This window comes from Acanthaster planci, linkage group LG11 (genome assembly GCF_054643075.1).
Source record: "Acanthaster planci isolate LZ-2023a linkage group LG11, COTS_SCS, whole genome shotgun sequence".
Classification (NCBI taxonomy): domain Eukaryota; kingdom Metazoa; phylum Echinodermata; class Asteroidea; order Valvatida; family Acanthasteridae; genus Acanthaster; species Acanthaster planci.
This window is the reverse complement of record NC_141787.1, coordinates 13,065,762-13,082,079: the sequence shown is the minus strand read 5'-3', so window position 1 is coordinate 13,082,079 and position 16,318 is coordinate 13,065,762. Positions and strand designations below refer to the sequence as shown.

At 43.1% G+C, this 16,318-nt stretch overlaps 1 protein-coding gene and 1 non-coding gene across 2 annotated transcripts; both read left to right on the top strand.

Annotated features, from left to right (window-relative positions):
- The first annotated feature begins 478 nt into the window (after positions 1-478).
- On the top strand, positions 479-551 carry Trnai-aau (transfer RNA isoleucine (anticodon AAU)). Its single transcript has one exon. It is a non-coding gene; the product is annotated as a tRNA-Ile (tRNA).
- A 596-nt stretch (positions 552-1,147) lies between these two features.
- Positions 1,148-16,285, top strand: LOC110987676 (uncharacterized). Its single transcript, XM_022250619.2, has 9 exons — positions 1,148-1,536; positions 3,654-3,772; positions 4,725-4,876; positions 7,055-7,216; positions 8,135-8,402; positions 9,256-9,370; positions 9,884-9,955; positions 10,634-10,737; positions 11,955-16,285. The coding sequence occupies exons 1-9, from the start codon at positions 1,171-1,173 to the stop codon at positions 12,076-12,078; spliced, it is 1,482 nt and encodes a 493-aa protein (XP_022106311.2). The 5' UTR covers positions 1,148-1,170; the 3' UTR covers positions 12,079-16,285.
- Positions 16,286-16,318: the final 33 nt, after the last annotated feature.

Here is a 16,318-nt window from a genome sequence, read left to right as displayed (position 1 = left end):
AGCTAGTCGGCGCACCAGCACTGAGCTGAGCAGCCCGGCCATCCGGCCGGCGCGCCCTGTGCGAACCACTAGCCGCGGCCACTACCGGGGTAGGGTACAGTCCACTAATTCAAGCCCCATTTAAAAACAGTGTAAAATCAGGGGGGCCGTAGCCAAGGATTCGGACGTGCAACAGGGTGATCAACCTCGACTCCAGGCTGCGTGGCAGTGCCAAGTTCGTACCTATGGAAACGAGGTTGCGGGGCACACAGTTCAGAACACTATCTTTTTATATATTATATTTTGTCTGAATTTCATCCGTGTTTGTTTCACACGAATCTGGATCACGATTAGTGACCCATTGTTGATCCACTGATTGAGATCCAGATCCGTGTAAAATTCACCTTCTTGCCCGTAAAAACGCCTTCATTCGGTTATCAAGTGTTACAGATCACTTATTTACAGTGAATATACAATAATATCGCCTATCAATATAACCGGTCGGTTAGCTCAGTCGGCAGAGCATCGTGCTAATAACGCGAGGGTCGTGGGTTCGAGCCCCACACTGACCAGAGTTTTTTTCCGCTCCCTTAATCTGGTCACCAACTCTCCCAAAGCTTATTTTTACATGACATGTTATTATACTTTTCCTTGTTAACTTCTTTTCTTGGATTCACTGCCCACGTTTATTCATGAAGTTGAAGGGCTTCTACGTGAACTGGGTTGATCGCTTGAATAGAACAGGAAAATAATTAACAGGTTTAATATATTGTGCCTTCATGGTGCCATTTATTTTGGGGAATACCATTGATCTCAGTGGCATTTCCAGCTTTTCACAAAAAGGCAAAAATAAGAGCCAGCTCAAACCGACGAGCTGAAAATTCGAGAATCAATGTATTGAGCTACATGTATTCAACTTTTAGTAGACTCGGGGAAAAACACATTTCTGTATTTCAAAGTAATTTTGTCGTGGAGGACTAAGAGGACATATTCCTCTCTGAGTTTACAAATTCCTTCCTTGATGAGTTTCTCAATAACGGATATCTCTTCTTTGATAAGGTTTCTGCATTTCCGGCGACACATTCACGCTCCTAGCTAGCTGGGGGCGCTGTAAAAAAAAATGGTCTGGCGATATGTGCACGTCGCACGTGACGTGTAGCGCTAACAATAACCTGATGCGTGTAACATAACATGGCTCGATATATTCAGAGAGGACTGTGCTTATCACAGCGCGCACAGACGACTTTTACTCGCCCCGGACGACATTGTTTCGCCTCTCTACCGTCCATTCTTCCAGTACCTTCCTTCGCCGTTAACCTCCCAGTACTGTTGTGTGCCAGAAGTTTGAGAAGCACGTCAAGCTCAGCCATGGCAGACTACATCGCGATCAAAAAGAGGCGAACGGAAATCCAGGAGTCAGGACCTTTCGCCGAGAACGACTTCAAGTGCAGGGGGTTGTTCAGCGGGCTGAACCAGCAGCTAACCATCGGCGGCCCGGGGCCTGATCGGCTGCGGCGGGTGGCAGAGTTGCTGTCCAAGGCCGCTCATAAGAGAATGGTAATCCATTTCAGAAAGAGTTTCATGTACGAAAACACTTGATGCCCCGTTCACAAACTTATATGAGACTTGTCTGAAAAGTGTTTTCTAAGTCATGTAAGTAATGTAAGTTGGACTAGGCTAGATGCCATCCCCTGGCCGCAGAACTGTGGGGACCGACTTCCGCCCCGGGAGTGGGCGGTCGTCGGACGCCGTAGCTTGGGGGGTACTTAAATGCTTGAGAAATTTGCTATCTAAATTACACATTGTAGGATGTGTTATCACTTCCTGATGGCTGTTAATGTAACATTTTAAGGGAAAATTAGTGTTGTCCATGTATGGAGCTCTTTCATTACAGCATTGTTGAACAAAAAAAAAAAAATGGGGCAGCGCACTGAGCGCAGACATCTGGGAGTTTCACAAAAAAATGGGAGGAACCGCTCCGCGCTGGTGAAAAAAACTGCAATTAGCACATGCATACATACTGATCAAAGAAAAGATTTTGTAACCCAATCCTCTGACTGGATGGTACATGCATATGTTGCCATGATCGCTGTTTTCATCAGTGCGGTACCTGCCAATTGTGAGAGTCCTGGATGTCCACCCTGCCCCGTAAACTTGTTTAGGGGAACGGAACTCCATTGCATTTCTTCATAGGCCTAGTAATAGTAGTATGATGTAGCACTAAGGGTTATTTTGCCCCTTTGTGATATGTTTAAAAGCCATTAATAACGTCATGCCAACTGCAAGAATTTCAGAATACCCTGCCACTCGAAAATCACCCTCTGCCAAGTCTAAAATTTAGAAATGAATGGCTGCACATTTGAAGGAACGAGGCCCTACATCTTTGCATGCATTGTCTACTGTCAAAGGATGTCAAAATGAGACGTCTTAAGACTACTTCAAAGTAGCGGCCTAGCCCCTGGAAATAATTTGGCATTTTGCCTCCACTTGTTTCATCATTTATCATCTCAATAAAGGTCAGTCATTGCAGAAATGTTGAAAACAACATGAATGTGAGACTAGGAAAAATTTCCAATTTCTGTCAGGAAATACTTTTCAAAATTTTCTTGACTTCCGTTGAGCATGACCACTGAAGTGGAATCAGGATGGAACATTCTTTCCAAGCTCTTCGGGAGTGGAGATGCTGCAGATATGGCTGGGGATAGATAGTGGGATGGAATCAGGGAGGGAAGTAAGAAGTCGCTGTTTTGCCTTTAAACAAATCCTCAAACTTAATCTATATGTAAAATTGAACGGAAAAAATCGAAAAACAAGTCTAAATCCAAAGTGACCCCCGGCACGGTAAATATGATGATGAATAGTAAGATAGACCAGTGCACACACATGTCCAAGTGTGTATTTGCCTGCAACTGGGGACCCCCTATTGTTCCTCTTTTGTTTGTACTCTACCTTTTTTAGGAGACCACCCATATGTTTTGTACACAGTTGTCAATCGGGGACCCTCTGTCAATCGGGGACCTTATTTTCCTCAAATGTTCAGGGTCCCCAATTGAATGCAGAAACAAACTCACACACACACAGAGCACTATTATGTGCCAGCTGTCGAGTGTGACGGGTGGTAGGATATTCTGCTATTGTGCCAATGAGCCCTGTAGGGCACGGCAGGGGTGCAACTTGGAGTGAAACTTTGGCAAGGGGGTACCTACTGGGTGCACACCTTAAATTCAAGAGGAAAATGAAAGCAAATGAGCTGCCGGTTTGATTTTTTTTTCCATTTTGAATGTGGGAAGCACCTGGTGCCAGAGACATCCAGGCTCATGCCCCCCAGTCCACAGTTACATCATAGAGAGTAGGGTAATTTTTACCGTGGGGACACCTCTCATGTTGTAATACGAGAGAACTCAACTGTCCCCAACTGTCCAAAACGGCAATAATTTTACATATTCTATGTCCTCTGCAAACTGATAAAAGAAAATTTCCAGTGTCCGGAACAAAGACTACTCAGTCTGCAAAGGACTGGTAAAGTTGGACCAATAAACAGGCTTTGTATTAGTAAACAATAATTGAAGAAGCAAAGAACTTGAAATGTCCTGAGGGTGAGGACTGCCCATCTGAGAAAGATGGATAGCAGAGGTAGTTTCTATTTATGCAGTATTTTCCCCCGCTTCCTTTAGGCGGAAGAAGCACTCGGAGACGGAGATCTCTTGCAGTATGGCAACACTGGGGGAGATCCACTGTGCCGTTTGGAGCTGGCCAAGTTCTTGAGCAAGGGTTATGGTAGTCCTGTCGATGTGTGAGTGGCTGACTTGCCTAATTTTGTTTCCGGAAAACGACAACCTATAAGTTTGGGCCCAGTAAAGAATTGTATCGTTTCTAATCTGGGTGTTCAAAAATGGAGGAGGCAACATTTAGGAACTTTTTTTATTAATCTCATTTGTTATCACATCATATCACAGTTTGTCATTTTGTACGTGTATACTTGGGTATCACATCTTTTTCAAAATGGAGATCGATCTCCTGGTCTCTTTTTCTAATGTTTTTGTGTATAAAGAAGCTTTTACCCCAGTGCTAGGTTTTGAACTTGCATTTAAAGCTGCGTAAGCTAACCCGAAAACCAAAAGGTGAAATTACTTTGTGAAAAGAAGAAAATATGCCTATTTTAGGTTGAATATGTCACAATTCTTTTAAGGACTTGAAAGTCTTATTAATGCATACAGCTGGTGCCCTTTAAAGTGTTGTTTAATTCATTTGAAGTTGAAGCAAATGCCACCTGACCTCCCCTGTTGTTGTTACTTATAACCAGTTAACTCTTAGCTGCCTGTTGAATTAGTATAAAGCCCCCCCCCCAAAAAAAGAAATTCCTGCTTACCTACACTGTGTTCTAAGGCAAACAAACTAATTTTTTGGGGGGGGTGGCAGAAATCTGTGTGAGTCGCTTGGATCTTAGAAATAAACTCCACAGAATTTCACGTAAAATGAAACATGTTCCCATTCATGCTACTGTCCCACAGATACCTGTCCATTTTGAAGAATCCTGAATGGTGGTGGAGAATTTTCTGGCTGCATGTTAACATCACACTGTAGAAGCAGTTGTCAAGAGAGAGGCTCCAGACATTCCACACTTTGGTTCCCCATAATTCCATGAGCCTTCCTTCTTTCCTTTCCCTGAGGATTACTGGACTCCTGCAAGAATTCTTGAGTGCATTTTAACTTGTCTATGTCTTTGCTGGCTCTTTGACCTCCAGTCAGGACCTCATGTTGAGCGGGGGAGCGACGCAGGCCATGGCTTTCCTCCTGACGTTCTTCTTCAATGCTGGGGACACCGTCTTTGTGGAGGACCCCACGTACTTCATCAACTTGAATGCGTTCAAGGATTACGGCATCAAGAGCGTAGCCGGTGAGTGGGACATCAACCCTCAGTAGATGCTAGCTCAGTTGAGACAAGTTCAGTTACAACCGAATTGTAATCGTGACAAGCATCTTTCATCTCAAATTTTCCTCATTTCATTGGCAGAAATGTGTTTGTTCAAGAGAAGTCGATTAAAATAAGCATCTCTCCTGACCCAGTTGCCTGCAGAAACATTTTTATTGATCTTGTTACAGTGAAAACACTCAATCTCAATCACCCCCATACATGGGCGTTGCCAGTTTTTTCAAAGGGGGGAGGGGCAAAGCACTCAAGAGCAGCAAATTGATTAACCGTGAGCAGTAGAATGTAGTCAAGTCCGAGGTTATTTCAAACGAATTGGTGATTTTTGCCTTTGTGTTGCACCTTGTCGTGCTTAAGCAAGCAAGTGTTGCTTGAGAAATGTGCGAAGGCCCCAATCCGGCTGCTTGTAGGCCAAGTCTTGTTGCACATGGCATCCATGGTCAAGTTGGTGCGGGTCAAAATCTCATGCCACACATCTCAGTGTGAAGAACAGGGAAAACTTGAAGAAGTGTGCACCTGCAAAGCCTTGGACCAGATTTCACAGGAGACCAAATTCCATATCACACTGTCCTCTATACCATGCTGTCTCCCCTCCACTAGAGGGTTTCAGAGGTAGGGGGCTCCAACCTGGGAAAGCACTACCTTTTAGATTTTTCATTGGTTTGCACTGTTTATCTTGTGTCAACAAGCTCAACCCTAACCATGCTGAACCCAACAAGGTTATGCAGCATTTCAATGGTCCCTAGGAGGTTAGGGTTAAAGGTTAGTGGTTTAATCCTTTGCTGATTTTAGTTCTTATCTTTCTGAGTAAATTATAACCAGTGATCGTCTTCAAGAAATAAGAGTTGGAATTGTAATGAAACTACTTAGATCGGGTTTTGTGTTTCATGTTCCCATTCTGCAAACTTTGAATCATGAAAAAAGACCATAGCAAAGTCAAGAAAGCTCTCTATAATTTTATGTTTCAGTGCTCAAAAGCAGCGGCGGGCAACCCCCACTTTTTTTATTACGGATTGCCAGTGTGAGGAGCTTCAAACGATATCAAGCTGGGGAATGTGTTGAAATGTTGAAAAGAAAAGGCACTGGAAATCTGCAGCGCGTTCCCACTTGAATTTGGAAAAGGTGGAGCTTGATCCGGCATTTTGGTGTGATTGTTATCTTACTGCAACGAAACCGCAAGTCACGTTCCCACTTACGCTCGATCCACCTTGTCATGTCAAGCCGAAAGGTCACTGAGTTTGGCATTGCGCATGCGCTAGCTTGCTGAGCGTGCGCTCTGTGGCAGTGTTGCGTGCTGGGGCGGCATGCGTGTGACCCTTGCAGTGTTTTGGGTGCGGAGTTCTACTGACGTGACGACCTTGAATCAGACCGAATGTTCAGCCAAGTACGTTGTCTCTTCAAACTTTGTTTCCGTTTTCGATACTCTGACCAGATGAAAAAGGAAAAAAATGAAAAGCTGCCCCCCATTACTGCCATACTTGCGCTTTGTTGTAGCGTATTTTAGAAATCCAGTAATTATCATCAAAATTGATTTTCCCTTTTAATTATGACCATTCTGTCAGTAAGCCCCTTCATTCCATTTCTCATTAAAACCAATATATTTGCGTATTTGGTACATCGCATGGAAGTACATGTCCATGTAGTAGTGCAGTCAAGTGCAATAACAAATTCTGCAAGGCAGTCATCCTTCATGTCGGTGCCTTTGTTATGAAGGAATTTGCACAAAAGGTCAGCCCATGGGTTTCCTTCCTCTGTTGTGCCAAAGCACTGACCTGACATGAGAGATGGCTGCTATGCACAACCTCTGTGCCTACCCCCGACCACAATATGCATGCCACTCCCTGGGAAAAAGTCTGACAGAGAGGGTTTACAGAAAGTAGGTCCCTTGTCAGTTTCAAACATGTTAAGTCGAAACTTTTTTACCACACTTTAATTCCCATCCATGCCTTTTAGGTAAAAAAGTTTTAAAAAAGAAACTTTCCAGCAATTTTTGGGGCGACTGATTTGTGCTGTGTTGTTGTCTGCATTCTCTGGAGCAAAAGTGACAATGCAAGTTGTGACAATGGAAACAGTTTCAGTGACAAGACATGAAACTTTATGCAAGTCAACCGTAACACTAAGCTAATCAAATATTGCTCCCTCCAGTTCCCCTAGAAAAAGATGGCATCAACACGGAAGCCCTGGAGGCCAAATTCAAGGAATTTGCAGCCAACGACCAGCAGGAGATAACTGCGACTCGGCCGTTTCGTGCCATGTTCTACGCCATCACTGTCTTCCACAATCCCACCACCATATGCTACTCACCAGGTGATCCAATTATCCTCCAGCCATTGGAAGGGTCTGTGCAGTATAAATTTCAACATGGAATCCTTGAAAATCTGCCATTGTTTTCCATGCAGTCCTATTTCCTATTTTCATGTTGTTGTTTTTAGGGATATTTTAAAGATTTTGGGTTTTAAATGATTTGCAAATTTGCATGTTCATGACCCAGATTATGATGTCAGCCCAGGAAGAAGAAAAACCCCAAATTTTTGCTGTCGTCCAGTTTCTTTTCTTTGGCAACTTGTTTCAGTTTATGACACTTGGCCTGTTCTCTTCAAACAAATTTCCATTGAGCAAATTTTTGGTTTGAAATTTGAGCAGGAAACCCCATGTTTTTCAGTAACACTACCCTCATTTGTCTTGAAATTTGGAATATTTAACGGAGTGCACTTTCCTGTACAGTTGGCCAAAACGACATGTCAAAATGCAAGTACCGCAACATGTGTTGACATTTAAAATGCCAAGCACTTGTTCTGAATGTCAATTTGTGACATGCATCTTGGATAAAAATGCTTTTACAATTTTTTTTTCACACAAAAGGTCACTAGATTTATTTCGCATACTCCATTTGCATAACTTGTCAAGTCTCTGCATTGATTTCTTCAACATTTTTGTTAGTTTCTTTTTCATTTCATTTTCGTGCTTTCCTGACGTCATTTGTTGGATGTAAGAAAGATGTAAGATAAAAAAGTTGCAAAGTTGGCAAGGCAAGTTCTGTTGATGATAACAGTTCAAGAGAACCATGGTGAAAAAATTAATGTCGGTGGGTGACTTTTTAATCTTTGGGAAATTACAACCCTTGCCGCTTGGTGAGCTGTTTACTTAAATCTAAAAATAGTGAAGCTGTTGGATCAAATAGCAGCGCCACTTTAAAAACTTGCTTGGTTTCCTATAAATAAACAGAGAAATGTCGGCGTGTCGTTGAGCTTGCCAGGAAGTATGACATCCTGGTCGTTTGCGACGACGTCTACAATGTACTCTCCTGGATGCACAGCGGCAACAACGAGATTGGCCTGGCCCCTCCCCGCCTTGTCTCCTACGACAGGAAAGAGGACTCTGACTACAAGGGCAATGTCATCTCCTGCGGCTCTTTCTCCAAGTTCACAGGGCCTGGCCTGCGCCTGGGCTGGTTCGAGACAGCCCCACACCTCTTGGACATGATGAGAAAATGGTGAGTCAATCCTTACTCGCTTTGACCGGTGAGTTAATCCTAATGACAGGGAGGAGTTTAGTTAACCCTCATTCCAGGATGTGGTGAGTTAACCCTATCTCTTTGGAAGACGTGAGTTAACCCTCACTCTAGGATGTAGTGAGTTTACCCTATCTTGTAGGAAGAGGCGAGTTAATCCTCCTTCCTGGGTGTGGTGAGTTAATGTATGTCCTAGGAAGAGGTGAGTTCATCCTTGTTCCAGGATGTGGTGAGTTAATTGTACCTTCTAGGAAGAGGTGACTTAAGCCGGACTCCAGGATGTGGTGAGTTTACCCTATCTTCTAGGAGGAGGTGAGTTAACCCTCACTCTGGGATATGGTGAGTTTACCCTATCTTCTAGGAAGAGTTAATCCTTTCTTCAGGAAGTGGTGAGAAACTTTCCAACATGTTACTGCCTAAATCTTTGCATAACTTACACAAACGGCTGTTGGATATTTGAGGGGGTAGGTTTAATGAATGAGAGATAAGTGATTCGTCGTTCTTTGGAAGTTGGGGCACACTCTGCCTGTGCTCTATAGAAGATGCTTCGCCTACTTTTGACAGTATTTTTGGGATATATTGTGTGCACACACTTCTTGGCTCATGTCTAAACTAAGCTTTAGCCACAAGTTTCGGAGGCAGTCTCAGAGTTAACATGACACAAACTTACACTTGTGCTTACTTGCAGGAACCTGTCGAGAGGACCGCATCTAAATTGCATAGGCGTTGTGGAGTGAAACAGAATTGACGATATTTGGGGTTCACTCCAAATAAGCTGCGTCAGATACAGAAACATTGTTGGACTTGACTTTGTCTTGTGTTTGTCGATCCACAGTGCCTACATGGTGAGCGGAGGGAACTTCAACACTTTCACGTCAGGCCTGATGGGCTCTGCTTTGGAGATGGGACTGATTGAGAATCATGTGGCCAACTTGCGAAAGACCTACTCGGTGAGTTTTGAAAGTTCTAGAAGCACTGTCCGTTTAATAGCTGGTGACAAGTTAAATAAGTCTGATGATAAGCTGTTGTATCTGGCAAGGCTGGAGAAAATCTTCAAGAAAATGTTGTTGCGTGAAATTCTTCATTTTTTGCAGACAGTGTTGAAACCATTTGATAAACACAAAGAAAGTAGGGCATGAAAGGTTACCGGACAAAATGCTATACCACATTGCTTGTGACTGGCTCATGGCTTATTTTTCTTAGCCAGAAAAAAACACTGCTGAGTAAAATTTCTCTCTTCAAAGCAAGTCCAGGAATTATTTCCTCCGAAAGGAATCAAACCATATTCCTCTTTGGCCTCACACTAATTATAAAGATGAACACAGAGATTGACTGGAGCGGGATTTGAACCCGCAACTGCCAGAACACCGTACCAGTGCTCTACCGACTGAGCTACCCAGCCCTGTGTTGCCAGTTCTTATGGGTCAATATGGTTTGATGATTTTTGTTTTCGCGCACCACAGGCATCTGCTCGAGCTTTATGGAAGACGCTACAGGCAGAGCTGCCAGAGGGAAGCCGTGTGGCAGAACCCATGGTGAGTACATGAATAGTCAGTGGTTATGAGTGCAGTGTTGAGAATAATCTTGTGAGGTGACTCTTCTGATGCTGTGTTCCATGAGGAGAAACCCGGCAGAATGGAACATACAATCTGCCACAAATTGGAATGATTCTATCCAAGGCACAATTCTGGATCATTCTTTTTTTTTGTTGCCTGAATGGATCCGCTTTGCATACAAGTCACCAATTCACAATCAGTTCGTTGTAAAAGCACAGCATGAAGTTTTCACGTTCCAAGCCACGACTGTATCTCCCTCGCACATGAGTGATACGGCGTTCTTTGCCTGCATGAAGAGTCCACGACACACCCGTAATTCAAGAAATTATTTGACAGGCTATATTTAATAGTCACGCCATTGTTAATGCCAAATAAATCAGTGACGCATGACCGATGATCCCGCCAATCGGATGACGGCAGTTTATTCAGATGTTTTTATAGAGCCTCGTGTACCATTAATCTGTGGAAATGGGTTTTCAGTACGGCCCCCTAACAGGCCACAACAGTGGTATGAAATGAGTCAAATCGGCAACTAGAACATTTCTTTTGTGAAAAGTCTTTTGAGAACTAAAATGCGAGTGTGGCCCTGCTTGTGTGTCAGTGTTCCTCTCCGTGACTGTCAATTGTCCCCATCCTCTATTTGTTACCTCACCCCAGGGCGGTTACTTCATTTGGGTGGAGCTTCCTGAGGGGGCAAAAGCTGCCGAGATCCTCAAGATCGCCAAGGAAGACTACAAGGTTGCCTTCCTGCCTGGCAATTTGTAAGTCTTTCCAGTGTAGGGTTTTTTTTGGTTTTGTTTCCTTTTTTTTTAATCAACCTGTCGGAAGCCCACGTTGCCACATTCTCAACGATGAGCATCCACAAAGTTTACGCACCCAAAGGTGAACTGGGGCCTGTCGAAAACTTGTCGGCTAGAGACATCGTTTTGGGTCATGGGGTCGACTTTGAGCAGTTGATTTTAAAAGCCATTGTTGTCTTTCTCCCTTTCGTGAATTTTAACAGGTGAGAAATTCCCAAACTGGTTCTCCCCTAAAACAACAATGTGTCCCCGCCCCCCTACCAAAGAGGGATCCTGACACCCAGTCTCTGTGGGAATCCCTCAGTAGCTGCCAAGGCTACAAAACAAATCACCCATGGCATCATGTGAAACGCAGACTCTAGGAAATGCAGACCCATTGATCTCACTGAACATTAGTTGGTGTCCACAGTACTGACAACTGAACGTAGACATTGGAATCAGTAGTCGGCACAAGAAGACAGGATTTATGGGAAGTCCTAAATGTCACATGACATTTTTACGAACCAGTGAGCCAGCTTTGTACATGTATTCCAAAAAGGCAAGGTTATTCATGAACAAAGCATCAGATCTCACGCCACTTAGCACATTTTCATAGCATGTATTAACCCTTTCGCACCGGGAGGCGGCTGTAGCCGCTGTAAAAATTGAGATCCTCAGCCCGCTTTTCAGCTATTATTCTCGGCCCACGCTCGAGCGAACACGGTGAAAGAAGGCAGACCCTGGCTCTTGTATATATGGTGATTGGCCTTTGTGCGTAGCCCAGAAATGAAAAGACCGATTTTGCATCATAATCACCAGCTTTACAATAGTCCCCACTTTGAAAAGAGGCAAGGGGAATGTGGAAGGGTGAGTAGAGCCGCATGCCACCAAACAATCGGCCTTTTCACCGTGTAATTCAAAGCGTGCAGAGCACGCAGGGCCACAAACCGAGAATTTGCGGTTTGGCAGGTGGCCTTCATGGCCAAGCAAGGCTGGAATTCTTGGAGTAGGCTTTCGGGAAGAAATTTCCATCGTCAAGGGGTTAAGTTGGCATTCAGCCACACTGATGCTTTGAAATGACCTTCAATATGCCTCATTGTGAGCGTGCACTGTCTGAGTATCGAATCTTACTTGTTAGAAAATGAAAATTAACGTGCAGTCACACATCTTTTCTTGATTGTCTCTGTTTGTCCTTGCAGAGCCTCGCCCTGTGGCAACTTCAGCAACTGTTTGCGAATTTCCTTCAGTTACTATGGAGACGACGACCTGCAGACTGCAGCCAAGGGTATCGCTGCGGCAACCAGGAAGCATCTGGGAAAGTAATCAGCTTTTCATTGTAAGCCTGTTTGGCAAAAACAAATGCTATTTTTTCATTGGAAACCATGTTAATGGGGGAGCGATTTTGGAAAGTCCATTTGACTTGGAAAATTTTAATAATCACTATACCTCTTTTCTTTTCCTGCAAAAACTTCAGGTAAATGTTTGTGATTGGAGACTTGTTTGGCAAGCAGAAAGATCAAGTAGGGTTCAAAGTTCACAATACAGTGCAACGCCGCTGTAATAAAATTGAGGGGGTCCACACAGCATGGTCGGTAAAGCATTGGTTCACAATTGCAATTTTCAGATGCACCTGGTGCTATCCCGTTCACATATTTGGCAGCCTGCCTCGCGACATTTTCTGACTGAGAATGTTGGGCGACACTTCCAACACACACCAAAATTTCAACTAAAAATAAATGATCATTTCCCACCTGTTGGATAGCTCTCTATGGGAGTCAAATCACCCACTGAGAGAAAGGTGTCCATGATTTTCTTGTGCGTCTTTGCTTAAAAATCTCATGCAACATGCAGTATGGTTGAACAGATAGACAGGCCAGGAAATATTCCACAGCACGGAAGTCGCAAAAAAAGTACATGATGGCCATCGGCAACATCATGAATCTGCAAGCATTGTTGATCATGATTGGAACTAGCAATATATTTAAGGAAAATTTCTGCAAGTCGCAGAACTATGTGCTTGGGTATATTCTGTTTTGATGGCCTTTTTTCTATCTAAAGATCCTTGCCTCTATTGTGATAATAAGAAGCAAGATTTTCTATGTCAGAGTTACACATGTTGCATATGCATGTACTCTGTGGCCGAACAACATGGCCGCCCATGCAGACATGCATGATTCGTACCCACAAACTAGTCTAGACGGACTGCACTGCCTCAGTGTTGACCATTGTTCCTTCGCGAGTAGGATTTTCTCTGGTCATTATAATCAGAACTAACAATATTTCTTTTATATTTAAGCAAATTTTCATTGTTCATTAAAAGTGCTTGGTAAATTCGGGTGGCTGAGGGTAAGATTTGAATTCCTGATTATTTGGTGTGGTGATGACTGGCTCTTTTGGGGGCGTCCTGGTAGACTTTGAAAATATTTGCAAAAGGTACAGAACCAGCCAGATTGAGGTACTTGACATAAATATGCAAACTGGACACTGACAGCAGATGGAGATGAGGGAATGGGCTGAGACAGTTGAAAAATAGAGACTTCTTTTTTGTTGGTGAAGTTGCTCTGACAACTTCTCAATGAGGAGGGATTTTCATTGAATTCTTCTCAACCTGCAATGTTTAAACCATTGAGTGTGCACGGTGGTTTGTGTGTGTAATGGTGCTGACTAGGTGCCACAAATTTTTCATCAGAATGTGCACAAAAAGTCGCGGCATGCTTTTGCAGAGGATAGTGCCCAAGTCTGAAGGGGAACGACTTTTCACTGGTGAGAGTACACCTGTTCAGTGCATGTTTTTACAGGGTTCCCAGCCGACCTTGAAATCAGGGAAAACCTGAAAAATGACTTTCCCTTTTTCCAGTCAGGGAAAAGTCAGGAAATTGGAGAAAAGTCCCTCAAATCTGGGAAAAATCAGCGGATTTGTTTATCCATTGGTCAGACTTTCTTCTCGCCTCGTGCCCATACCAAACACTGAATCCTACAGATGATTGCATGGTTATGGTGGCTTTGTAGTATAGCTTAGTGTGCTTGTAGTAAATGCCCTTTTCTCTTTGTATCAATGTAGCTGGGGTGCCCCTATAACCTTATAACCTGTAACATGAACACCTGTAGTGTACACTATCAGACTATAAAGCCAAAATGATGATCCTTGAAGTTTTAACTTAATCAGGGCGTTTTGTTCCCACAAAATGCTGGGAACCCTGTTTTTTGCGAGCTGCAAAGCAAGTGCGAGCCTATGTAATACCGATTTCCATCTTCTGTCCGTCCGTGGGGGGGGCGTCCATCCATCCGGCCGTCAGCCCTCCCGTCCATCCTCAAATGTTCAAGTTTTTCTTTGCAGTCGTTAAAATGTGCCATTGAGTGCTTGTTTGCTTCTTCTTGGAATTCCATCAGTATTTAAATAGTCTCATGTGGCATTAATGCTTAGAAACTTATGAATTTAATGACAAAATTATAAAAGTTGAATGTTAAAGTTTTGAGTCGTATTGTGTAGTTGCCCTGTAGTACATGTACATACAGTACATATGTACTGAGCACTCCTGTAATGTTTATACATTTATGTATGTATAGACAGTGTTTAGACACATACAAATGTACATGTACAGTATGTGAGGAAAATTTAAGGGATGGGGGGAGACTCCATGTGACAGAATGGGATGTTTGTTGGGGGAGGGGTACCCGTAGGAGGAGGATCATGGGGACAAAGTACAGGTATGTAGAAAGTGGATGAAATGCTGGATAAGGTTGGTGTAATGGTTGGGCTGGATTAGTAGGATGATGGGACAGCCAGAGTAAGAAATGAAGGGAATGATGGGCAGGGGTGGAGTAGGAAATGGATAGGATGATGGAGAGGGGGTGATTTGAACATGGATAGGATGATGGGGGTTGGATACAAAGTGCAGAACTGTACATGTACCCGGTACTTAAGAGGAATTTTAATTATTCACCATCCATCAAGCTTGCAAATGCACTGCTTATATAATCATCCAGGTCTAGTCTGACTGTACTGGACCCACATTCTAAAGACATGCCTCTCTCTTGTAAAGAGCTGTGAAGCCTTTGTACCTGTATCTCCCTTGGTGGTGGTCTTTGTTGATTTACTTAAAATGACAGGTGCCTTTCAACACACAGTCTGCACACAGCACTAACTAGGTTTTTTTCTCCTAGGGTACAATGAATTGTATTGCTAAGGTCGATAGAATAGCTTGTACATCTGTATTGCAGTGGTATGTCAACCAATCGTATAAAAAAGTTTGATGAAGCTTTGTTGGTATTTACTTGTTGATTTAGTAACCATATTTATATAACTTGGATGTCTCTTTCCTGTTGTTACAAGAAAGAAATTCCAATTCATAACAAGCAGCGAGCCATGGCAGCTTTGCCGTTCTAGTTTATGGGTGACTTGGCAAAGCAAAGGTCTGAATTCCTTCCTGGCTGATAGGAGGACGCCATGTCAGCCAGGTGGAGCAGGCTTAACCTTGTTGAGTCTTAAGTGAACGCGTCATTGTTCCCAGAGGTCTGGTCCTCTTCAGAAATGTCCATTGGGAGCACACTCCTTGCAGAAATAAGCACAAAACACATCATGTTCTCTCAGTCTGAACTGGTTGTCATCAATTTAGCTCATGTCACCATAAGCCCTGCATTCACTGTTTCCTGTAGGAATTACACGTGTTCCGTAATAGAATAGGGGGATTTCCTCGAACGGTGCTGTCTTGAGTTTTCTAAATGTATGTGGAGTAATGCAGAAAGTGTGTGGTTTGTCAGCGCATCTGCCTTACAGAGGCCTCAATTTTACATCTTCACGACAGAAAAGGGCGAAAGACGAGATTTACACAAAAAAGTGAACATTCAGGTGAAATACTTTCAACCGAGAAAAGATTTTGTCAATGATTACCCAGCATGCCCCTTCATATGCAAATTACATCAAGTGCTGGCATAGTACATGTACATTGCTCTTTGGGATTAACTTTTGAGGTCAAATGGTAGGTGAACTGCGCTTTGACCTCACTTTTTTTTTGCAGTAAGTCCTACCTTGTGTGTTTCCTAGCATTCACCTGATTTGCATGTAGGTCACTTTCAGTTCCAGAGGAAATCAGTGTACAGACAACATGACATAAGATTTGTTTGTTTTGCTTTTTGTGTTCTTTTTACGTACATGTAGGATAATCAAATTTAATGTTCAGTTGAGATGAGTGGATCAGGAACAGCAAGTTTCAACTGCCTGTGCAGCAATTTGAAGGTCACATATGAAGTTTTCAGTGGGAACGCGAGCCTGAATCACAGCTTTGGTGGATTAGTTTGAATTTAGGGAGTTAGAAGGTTTAGGAGTTAGAAGGTCACAGAGAAAAAAATCTTGTAGTTCTCAGGTTTGAGAAATGTGGCTTCTCCTTTTTATGTACCCCACAAATGCAGTATGAATATATATATATATATAAAATTTCTCTTTTACAGACATTTTCCTATTTGTGTTGATGAAAGGCAGATCAGTTTCAGTAAGAATAAAAGGCCTCTTAGCCTAAGTTTCTTATTTTTATTTTTTTTGGTCATTTTTTGGTTATTTCCTGGA

Excerpts from the sequence above, each read along its gene's own strand:
- LOC110987676 (XM_022250619.2), top strand. The coding sequence starts at position 1,171 with ATGGCTCGATATATTCAGAGAGGACTGTGCTTATCACAGCGCGCACAG. Across the intron at positions 8,403-9,255 it reads TTGGACATGATGAGAAAATG|TGCCTACATGGTGAGCGGAG; the intron begins GTGAGTCAATCC and ends GTCGATCCACAG. Across the intron at positions 9,371-9,883 it reads ACTTGCGAAAGACCTACTCG|GCATCTGCTCGAGCTTTATG; the intron begins GTGAGTTTTGAA and ends CGCGCACCACAG.